At 35.8% G+C, this 11449-nt stretch overlaps 1 protein-coding gene across 1 annotated transcript in view; it reads right to left on the minus strand.

Annotated features, from left to right (window-relative positions):
* SYT9 (synaptotagmin IX) overlaps positions 1-11167 on the minus strand; it is a 49546-nt gene extending 38379 nt beyond the window's left edge. Inside the window, exon 1 of the mRNA XM_010283659.1 lies at positions 11014-11167. Within this exon, the coding sequence (XP_010281961.1) occupies positions 11014-11167 (154 nt within the window). The remainder of the gene's footprint in view (positions 1-11013) is intronic.
* Between the last annotated feature and the right edge of the window lie 282 nt (positions 11168-11449).

Below are 11449 nucleotides of genomic sequence, written 5' to 3' on the forward strand. Positions count from 1 at the left end.
GCACAACTTCCCTGTTTGATTAAAAAGCAGGGGAACTGGGATGCAGTTATGAAAGAAGACCTTCAGAATAAAACAATTTGTCTTGGATTCCCTAGAGCAGAAGGAAGAAATACATCAGAGGTCTGCAGAAAGTTCACTTTTTCAAAGCACCGATTCAAGTAAATGATCCATCATTGAAAAAAAATGAGAAATTGGGAGTTGTTAGAACCAGTCAGAAGATTATAAGGTGAGAACTGGAGATTGCCCAATACCAAGGATGTGTGAAGCTGAGGAACAATTTGAAAAGTAGACCAACAGTCCCCTATCTTGAGGACAACTTTAGCAGAGGACATAGTCATCTAGAGAACTGACATCATGAGAAAAAATACATGAGAGCTGTATGAATTGCTTTTCATTTGGGGAGTTTGAAGGGCTTTAATAACATACCTCTGCATTCAATAATATAACGCTGAGAACCCTTGTCTCACAGCTTACTTTCAGAGAAGCTGGGTAATAAACAGTTCAGGTAGCTCGCCAATTTGCAGAAGGGACTATTTTTCATCATCTTGGTTTTACTTCTTTCTGGCTCCTTAGGAACCATTTTTGTGTGAAATTTTTGTTTCTGTGGGTGGAAGAAGGACAATCTTGTATCTGTCTTACTTCTGTGAAAGACAGTGGGACTAAAGGGCAGTGCTATAAACTGTTACCTTTCATTGGACAGTAATTTTCAGATTCTGCAGACCTGGCTGGCAGTTTTCAGCAACTGGGCAGATCCAGCGTGAATAGCTGAGGTGAGTGCAGTCCCAAGTGAAGAGATTTTCGGCTGCATCCTCGAGCTGCTTTTCTGTTAGCCATTTGTACTATTACGTATTGTATTTTCTGTATAATTTTTACTCCATCTTTCCAGATGTCTGTTTTTCTAAGCCTGTTTATCTGTATTCCTATCTGGTGGCGGTACTCATCTGATGCCAGTGATTCCCTCTGCTTTGCAATGAGAGCAGGATAAGTCTTTACCTGTTTGTCCTTCAAAAATCAGAGATCTGCAGCAAAGAAAGTGTTCCTCAAAAATCCAGCTGCTTCTCAATTCACTCTGCTTTCACCAGAATTGGTGCAATGTGTTTTCCAGAGCAGTATCTGATGTAAGTCTAAACCACAACTGTGGAGCAAAGCGTAGCCAAGCACTATAGGCAAGGCTGAGCGGTTTACAGGTAGGCATGGACCTTGGGAGCTGTGAGGAATGGTGCCGAGTATTTAAGAAGGAACAGGTTTTTTTTCCAGTAGCATTGCAACATATAAATTTAGTGCGCACGTTTTGCCATGTTTTTGATGATCATTTGTGCTCACTTTTAGCATTTGGCAAGTTCCATTAGTGGCTAACATATGTCTACTCTCTGTACCTACTCTGCACTGATAGGAGCTTTGCAATGAAGAATCTCATGGACACAAGGAAGGCCCCTGTACCACAGGTACCTGCGTTGATCTCTTTCCTGGTGCAACCATGATGCTAGCCATGTGTCTTGAGGTGTTGATATGAATCCAAGTCAAAATTTCATTAACTATAGCTTCTTGATCAAAGGCTGTAGTGTGTGACCTGAGCTCCCAAATCCCAGCGTGTCAGAATACCTGGCCAGTATTATAGCGTGTTGATAATGGGTAACGTGTTCCATAGAAAGTAAGTCTAAATTTTTTGTTAAAAACATGTAGTTTTAAAATGGGTTAAAGCAACCAATCAATGCAATTGCATATACATACAGTTAATTTTTATAAGCACATCCTCTGCAATGTGCTTTCATACACCAGTAATGGAGGCCTTTTGATAGATAGAAAATAAGACGGCAGAGCTTCAGGATAGCCCCACATTAGACATTCTCAAAACTAGGGAGCTTCATCTAATTTTTTTGTCTATTAAGACTGTAACTTCATTGTCAGAGGACTTGGAAGATGCTGCCATTATTTCCATACAGTTACAACAACTCAGGTACTCAGCTGTGGTTTGCAGAAAGGCCACAGACACATAGGCCCCCTGAATATCTTGCTCGTTACATGTCTTACAGATATTCTGACGTACTAATCGATTTCTGACCAGGTTACAATTGTTTAATCTCTTTTACTCTACTGACTCAATTTCTTATGAATCGCCTATGGATATCAGCATAAATAGTGCATTTGTTCATTTTTTCTTAGCAATCACAAGGTTCAAAACAATGCAGAAATAGCAAGTGAAATAGAGTTTTCTACCAATGGATCACATCATCAGTTATTATCATAGACAGAAAAGATGAGCATGGCTTCGCTGTCACAGATTTTATTACAATCAGTTCTATGACAGCTTTGTCAAAAAGACTCAGTTTGATTATGGAGTCATTGCTGTATCTTTTTAAATTTTTTTACTCAAAATTTAAAGTACATTATACAAAAAAGAAAAATCACGCTCTTTATGTCAAGAAACTGTATGATGGGAATACAAATTCTCATCATATTACCCTATTAAGCAGAATCACAGGATTGCTGGGGAAAGCACCCTCCAGATCATCTAGTTCAACGTTCTGCTCAAGCAAGGTCACCTACAGTAGGCTGCCCAGACAAAATTTCTCCAAGGATGGAGACTCCACAGCCTCTATGGACAACTTTGTCCAATATTTGACCACCCTCAAAAAGGCTAATAACATAATTTGATTTTGGTAGGGATAAGTTACTAAGTGGGTAACATTCTTCAGATCACAACACAAAAATATCAATAAAGCTCTAAGATATAACTGCACTTTGTAGGTTATCTAGTAAAAAAAAAGAAACAAAAGCCTCTATTTATGTTGTCCAGGTTTTTAATAGACATCTACTGAACATAAACTTTTATATTGACTTTCAATGAGATCATAAGTTGTTCCAAAAGGACTTAGGTTTGCGTTGAATTTATACATATATATTGCATGTTTCTTGTTTGGTGTTGGAGGTTTTAAGACTAAAGGTAAATGTATCATGATTCCATTCAAATTCTGACAGTAAAGAGTTGCAGGCCTGTGACTTGGTTTTTTCTGGTGTAAATGGTTGTGCCTTACCCTGTAAAACTCCGATGTTGAAAAAACTTACAAAAACATTAGACATGTGAAATACAGAAATTATAGTGGTGGTTTTGTCTGTTCATATGTGAAACAAGGAATGAAATAATTTCTCTTCCTTCTTGTGTTCAAGTTACCATTTGAATTGCTAGATATTATACAAAATCAAATAGCTAAATTAGCCAACAACAGGAGAGATCAATAGCTAATGAAGATCAATGCACGTATCCAGATATGCGATTTGAGTTGAGTCAAAAAGGACAAACGAAACTATTTGGATTCATCTGACTCCAAAAGACGCAAGTAAAAACAAACATATGATGAAAAACTACTAACCCAGAATTTCTGATCAACCAGGCATAGACAGGACATTTGGGCAAAGGAACTGCTGATCAATAATATAATTATTTGAGTAATCAAGTTGTTGGTTGCCTGAACGTGATTGGTGTTCTATCAAATGAACTCCTTTCGCAACAAACTGGCTGTAACCTGGTTTAACTTGAAGCTGAAAGAGCTTTACCAGAAATCCTAACTGTGAGAGTTCTTTTAACAAGTTCTTATTGAAATAAAACAAGCTTTCTTCTCTATGCTTTTTCCTTCTCCTTTCTTCTCCTTTTATTAAAATGAGAATTCAGATATTCCAGCATTATTGTAATACACAGATTGATCTACTAGGTGAAGTTTGGCTAGCAAGAAGTGAAATAAATCTTAGCAATTTAAAATCTTGCAATATAGATATTTTTAGTCCAATACATGCAATCTTTTCTGATTTAAAAACCAACAGATTTCAAAAGGCATTCGATTTAACAGTGCAGATAAATAGAAAAAAGAAAAAATTAACTTGATCTGAATAATCGTGTTATTAAACTTTAGGACATATTGGGACAGATCAGTCAACCTTTGTGAATATGATTCAGTCCAAATTCAACGGTAATTTCAAGCTGTTATTTCCAGATAAAAATATGTTCCTCCTTTCATGAAGTTCTTGTTGCTTATGGGGAGATTTCAAGGAATATGAAGTGGTTAGACATCTAACTTCTTGAAAAACAATGGAAACATCAGTGTCTATAGCTTAAATCCTAGCTGTGCTTTTGAAAATTTAAATTGTCTTTCTTCCATGCAAATACATATATGGAGGGTTAGCCATAATTCCGCTCAGTAATTGTACTGTAAGAGCCTAAGAGCAACTTTTTTTTTTTTTTAAACCTAGAAGTCTAAGACCCTAACTTTTCCAGAGGAGAGTGTTGTTTGGATCGAGTACCTGAAGTACTTACTGAAGCAGTTTTAACTTAATACTGCAGTGTACTTTCATTTGTGCTTCGCAAGTTTTTCTTAATTAACATAGCTGGCACTTGTTCAGGATGAAAGCTGTCTCTTTGCAAAGCCTCCTGAGACAAAGGAATAATTCTCAGCTAATATATTCTTCTCTGAAATATTCCTGAACAGAGTTAATTATCCTTAATATTGTGTTTAGAAACTTTCTGGGAAATTCTTTAAAGCAAAGCAGCTGAAAATCAAGGGAGTGAATATCAGATTATATTAATTTTATTACACATACATATTCCAACTCTTATCTGTCTGCCCCTGAAATTTATGAATGTGGATCAACAAAACAGGCCTAAGTGAGATCAGTGTCAGGGTTTCATATAGTAATACCATTGTTCATGATCTAAAAATATATTTGTAAATGGGTTTTACCTATATTTGAGGCTGTTACTAGCTTTTAGTGACTTTTTTTTTTCCTCCCAAGTTATGTGTTCTACATCTTATAGGTAGACCTTAGGGTATGGAAAGTTCTTGTGTTGGTTAAGACACTGTTCTAATCCTCTGAGTGACTTGTATATATTTTTATTCCTAGTGTTACAAATTCCAGTTTATCAGTGTGTGCTTTCCCTTAATCTGATTTACTTGGGTTACAAATTTGTGTAATGTTTTTCCAGGTATTGCTTAAAATTAACTAAGTTTCATAAATGAACTACATCAATGAAATATAATCCCAAGACTTCACCAAGGTAATTATCAATTGCTTTAAATGTACATAAATTCCATAGCACCATTTCAATATGGAATCAGAATTACTAAATGGTCATACAAAATACTCACAACAAAAAGTGCATGAGCAACAGAGATTTGTCTGCTCAGAATATTTTTCCAGCAGCAATTGTTGTGACGTAATTCAAAACTGACACAAGATTGACATAATAGTTTATTGGTAAGATCACAAAATTAGAACTTTAAGCAAAAAAAGAAAAAAAAAATTGTCCATGGACATTCATAAGCAGGAAACAAGGGACTCAAAACATAGCAAAATATTCTTTTTGTAGCAGCAGAAAGATTTTAGCTTTTCTTATTAAGAATAAAAGTTAGGAAAGCAGAATTTTCTTTTTTAATTCAGGTAAGGTGACTTCACACTGAGATAGTTTATTGATTGCAATCAAAATTGTATGTGAGCACAATGCTTAAAAGCATACTTGCTGAAGAAAACAGATCAGTCGCTATGATAAAGCTTAATATCTGTAATCCAATAAGTTAAACTTGTTCTAAGAGTTTCTGTTTGCACATCTATTTCCTCTTAATACATTTAGTCTGCATTAATGCAAATTACCTTGACAACTCAGCAGAATATTTTATGTCAGCTAGAGTTTAAATGACAAAAAATGTCTTTACTAATCTGACAGCTGGCTGAATGAGCACTGATTCTTAAAGACACAGTTGAGAGGAGTCATATGTTCAAGGGCTTGCGTTTTTCATTCTGACATCTTGCAGTAGTATCTACTGACAAAGAATTATGTTGTTCTTTTGTGAAAACTGAAACTTCTATTTCACAAGAAACATGAATACAAAGAAAGCATGGTAGAAAATAAAATTTATCACGACTGCATATACACAACTGTAATAAGTTTTATCAAGGTTCCCATGCCTCAGTCTTGGTTCTTCTTGGTTGTTACCATGTTTTCTTTGAATACATACTTTGCACAACTGATAGAACATGCAAAATTACTGTATACATTTGGTCTAGTAATATCCAGTGAAAAATATTATAATCTGGAAAAAATGCATAAGTAGTAACAACAGGTGAGAGGGCACCAGTTTTAAAGACACCGTGCCAGATTGTCAAGTATGCTATGTGTAGCATGACATGGAGATGGCCTGAATGGCTCTATTGCATCCTGTCAGGCAGAATCAGTTAGCATGCTGCATTTGCAGGACAGGAAATGTAGCTGGAGCGAACGAATATGAAATTTTTTAAAAGCCATTTGGCATTTGAGAAATGCTTATAGCTTGTTAGCTAAAAGTAGAAAATGTAGAAAGTGACTAGTTACTTTTGGCAAATACTGTGTATGTTCCGTCACTGGCAGAAAGAAAGGTTTTGATAGAGAAATGAATGATGAAGGATGAATAAAGAATAACCATGATTTCTAGTAGAAATTTTTGGACAAATTGTGTGTGTTAAGAAGTACGAAACTTTAAAGATTTGTGAACATTTTCATGAATAAGCCATCAGAGCTCACACTGATCTTGATTGTTATGACCTTATGAATAATAATGAAGAGAAATTGCCATTTATTTCTGCAATATATAGCCAGTAGCAGGAAGTCACCAGGTTATAGAAGAAGAGAAAACAGCTTATTTGAACCATGCCAATAAGCTTTAAATTCCATTATAGTCCTTGAAAGCCCAGGAAGCTGCAATAAATAGTAAAGAAGCTTTTGAGAGCACTAAAAGAAATGACAGAGAGGTGCTTCATTTCCCACTTGTATAAAACTTTCCATAATATTGTACCAAAGTGCTCAAAACAATAGTTACAGAGATATGTTATAAAGAGTAATAATGAAGTAGCAACATTATTCTGCAAATTATTAACAAATTCCTTTTAATTTTGATCTCCTTTAGGGCACAATCTTTCCAGGGGAAAAACAAGAAAACCTACTTACCCACATGTTTCATTAAATGACTTTCGGTGGGAAAATTTATGGAATTAAATTACTTTAAAGGACTATGGGAGATGTGGACAGACCACTAAAGGGTTTAAAGGCTGTTTGAGCTTTAGCAAAATTTAAGTTTCACATTCATATCTAGTCATGTATATGTAAATATATATATATACATAAATCTATAATGTGATGAATATGATGTAATATGATGAAAAAGTATTTTCCCAGAACTGGCCATAATGATTAATAGGACTTGCGTCGCTCATATAGTTCTAGAACAAAACTATATAACATATTTTTCTTTCAATTTCCAATTTCTTTTCTATTGGAAGTACTGAATTTCATCTCTCAGTTGGCTACTTGTCCTTTTAATTTTTTTCAGTCCAGTGGAAACCATTAGCCTTTCTAATTTCGAATAACCTAAAAAAATTATCTGTTTTTGAACCTTACTTTCTTAATTTTGTTTTCTTAGGAAATAAATATGTAGTAAACAAGAAGACAGCAGTACTCTTCTGGGCAATTTATGTAGAACAGAAGTGCAAGCTTCTCTTTAAAGTCAGATTGCGTTGAATGGAAATGAGGTCAATTATTTCATTAGCTTCCTTTTCAGAATAACTACTCTAAGCCTGTATTATGGGAGTTTGACACATCATAGTTGTTCAATATTTACAATCCTTGCTTTACATTTAAGGAAAAGCCAAAATTCTTTTGCTTTCTGTACACTGGCAGATCATAAAAAGGTTGCCACAGATGTTGAAACCTCACAAGGGACTTAGGAAAGTTGCCTGCACAGACTGATATGGATAAAGAGGGAATTTACTACTTATCTTGACCTTCACGAACCTAATGAGGTGTTTATCTGTTTTTCAGTTTGGCTGGTCTTTTTATTTATTTTCCCCCTAAATGACTGCACTCTTATCCCTACATAATATCTAGACCAGAAAGGTAGTTTACAATATTCTCAAACTGCTCTGGTTAGGACTTCAGGATCAGGGGTGTTAACCTTCAGCCAGCTCATACTTGCTGAAAGAGCTGGTAATTTATGTTTGCGGGTACGATGCCATAGGTCCCATCCAAACAACTTTTTTGCATTGAAGTGATAATGACAGCCATATTAATCTTTTATTTCTCATTCTTGAAATTTTTCAAACATCAGGCACTGAAAGCAATAGGTTGAGTTGAAGTGACTTAAACCCTTTGAAACTATGTTTTTTTTAGTCTTGAACAAATGTTTTATCTTCAGGACTGTAGGTTAGGTTCATGTTAACCGATTGTACTGGACTTGTTACACATTATTCTTCTTGAAAAGTAAACTATCACAAACCACTAACATCTTAAACTGATTAAATGCCTGATTTTTCTTTTAGAAGGGAGCTGTTGGCATACAGGGAAATAGAGACAGCTTTGAGAGCATTTATCCTTCTCAGATGAAGAGCCAGATGCACTGTAATGCTCACATTTGACTTTTTTTATAAAGTAGTATTTCAGAAAATGAGCCATGGTGAATGTATTATATATCTGTTGTTCTTTGTGAACTTAGGGTTCCCACTTCATAAAGTGAAGCTTTTTGCCCTCACTCATATGTGTTAGGGTGTGGTGGAAGTCTTACTGACAGGGATAGGATATTTACTACTAGGAAAGATAATGAATCAGTAATTTACAGTCAGAACAAGTGTACTATGAATTTATTGTTAGAAGAAATTATATTTCCTTTATATTAATAGGAATCTGTAAAAAGAACTAGTAGCAACAGCTCTTTGAAGTTTTCTTATGAACTACACAATTTCATATTGTACTTAGTTGTGAATGTAAAATGAAACTGGAAAGACTGAGGAGTTTTTCTTCTGGTTTCATGGAGAGGAAAGCTGATACACTGTAATTATGACAAACAAAGCAAATATTAAACACTGTGTAGTACTGACACATTCCCACCCATCCCAGACTAATGGACCCATCCTGACCAATATTTGTTACCGAGAGGAAAGCAGTAGAGTCTAATCCTGTTGTCTGAGGGAGCGTACCCAAGCTGTGCACTGGGTTACAGAAATGAATGCACTGAAGTTTTGATATTGAGAAGGATGGTAACGATCTTCACGCCCAACTTTCTGAGGCTTGTCAGTGTTCTTACTCTGCATCGTGCAGGAGGTGTCCAAATATGTGGCTTTCTCACCGAATAGCAAGCTAGTTGACTGTAGAGGTAAATTCAGGGCTTTATTCTCTACAGCTGCTGATCTAAGCGCTTTTATTGAGGTATAATAGATTTAAAAAAGAAAAAATCAAGAAAATAAAATGCACTGTTCTGATTTACTACCATTTGTTTACCATCCAATCAGTGAGATAACCACGAGATTACTACTCTCTGAAATATAGATGTCAGTCTGAGTCACAGATGTGAGGCCAACTGTTGTCAGCGACGGCTGAAGATTAAAGTATTAATGTGTCCTTAAATTCCTTGAGTAAAATTGGGCAGAGTTATACCTCGAGGAGCCTGGCCCTACCACATGGTCAAAGCAGCACACTCAACAAATCAGTTACTGTGAAAGGTCAGGAGTTTCCGAGAATCTGTTGGATTCATAGGGAAAACAAATCTTTAGAAGGAAACAGGTGGGGCACAAGGGACAAAGATGAAAGCTGGATATAACTCTATGTTAACTTCTAAATTTGCCAATTCCTCTTGTGCCTTCCTGTCAATGAAAGCTGACATAGCTGTGTACTATAGAAACAATCAGATTATAATAAAATATAAATGCCAATAACTAGTTCATTAGCGCTAGAAACTCTGACAACTATTGAGATTATGATGTTTTGGCTTTTATGGAAAATAGTTTATTCTTGCCCTGACACCTGTATGTAAAAACAGAGACATTTGCTAACAAACCAAATCCTTCAGAAAGGCCTGCTGAGTCAGAAGTTAATTTGCTTTTCATTCATCTTGACATAAAGGTCAAAATACTAACGCTTCTGCATTTCAGGGTTTTAAGGTTGGTAGCACAACTTAACTGAATACATTAGCTTTGCATCTGTCTGGAGATTTCAAAAGCTGCAAAGGGCCTCATGGTGAATTTTGCACCTAAGAAAAGTAAGATGTGGGTTTATTTTGATATTTAAAAAACACTGTGAGCCTTTTTGCACAAATAAGGAAACATCCACTTGTGAGCACCAGAGACCCTAAGGTGAGTTAAAGGATCAGAAGCTCTTACATTTCATACAAGAAGTCATTTATAGCCATGACTGCCTGTTGAAGCCTATTTACCAGTATCAACCGCTGTGAACTGTGTTACTTCAAAAATGTTCAGCCATTAAAAAATGAACCGTTACTATTTTAAAAGCATCCTGAAGATTCTTCCCTCAATGATAATGAACAGGAACCGTTCCTACACTCAATTTTCCAAACATTGCAGACTCAGGCAGATAGCTCCATACCGATTTACATCGTTTTGTGTGTTCAATCGCTTCTCCTTTGCTTTCTCATTTTCTCCCTTGCTCCATTCCTCCCCTCTGATACACATAGTCACACATGTACATCCCAAGTCTAAGATATATCATCATGAGTAGAAACCTAAAATTCTGAAGTATATATTAAATTCATAGAAAGTGACCACTGACATAGGCTTAATAAATGATGTTGCCTCTAGGGCTTTGGTGTTTTAAAAAAATAACTAAGTTCTGATGAGTAAAATAGATACTGAGTGGGACAACAACTCTCAGATCTGTTCTCAGATCTGTTAAGGCTGAAGCCACAGTTTACTGTAGGGACCTCGCTCTGTTTTGACTGAGTTGTGATGAGTTGTGGGAGAAAGTACTGCCACATGCAAGCTTCCCTCCTTGATCATACAGGTATTGAGTCACCTACCCTGGTGGTATTAAAAGACATGGTACTTAGGGACATGGTTTAGTGGTGGACTTGGCAGTGTTAGGTTAATGGTTGGACTTGATGATTTTAAGGGTCTTTTCCAACCTAAATGATGCTATGAAAAAGTCATCAGTTGATGACTCATCACAGTGACCTCAGAATTACAAAAATCTCTGAGCATGTAGGATACCCTGATTTTTACCAGCAGCTAGATGCAGGCTTAGTGTATACCCCAGAGTGCAACTGCTCAGGAGTGATGAAGGTAAGGGGTTGTCTGACACCTTTCGTGTCAAAGGTTTCAGACTACCTCTCTGATGCACGATGTATTCATCATTACTGTCCATCAACTAACAATATGCCTCCCACTCTCCTGGATGATGACAAGAGGGTCCATTGAAAATAAATATTTTCCTCCAGTAATTTCAAATATCATACAAATGGGAAAAGAAATGCAAATCCAGATTTTTAAGATCAAGATGTAATTTAAAATATTTTTGTAAGAGAAATTTGCAAGCTATCTTTTTTCAGTTTTTGTCTTTATTTACAGCTTAGTGATCTCTGCTATATATCTATGAGATGTAAACGACAGCTTTCTATCCTTACTTAACTAATCAGTAACGTCACCA

This window comes from Phaethon lepturus, unplaced genomic scaffold (assembly GCF_000687285.1).
Source record: "Phaethon lepturus isolate BGI_N335 unplaced genomic scaffold, ASM68728v1 scaffold6323, whole genome shotgun sequence".
NCBI lineage: Eukaryota > Metazoa > Chordata > Aves > Phaethontiformes > Phaethontidae > Phaethon > Phaethon lepturus.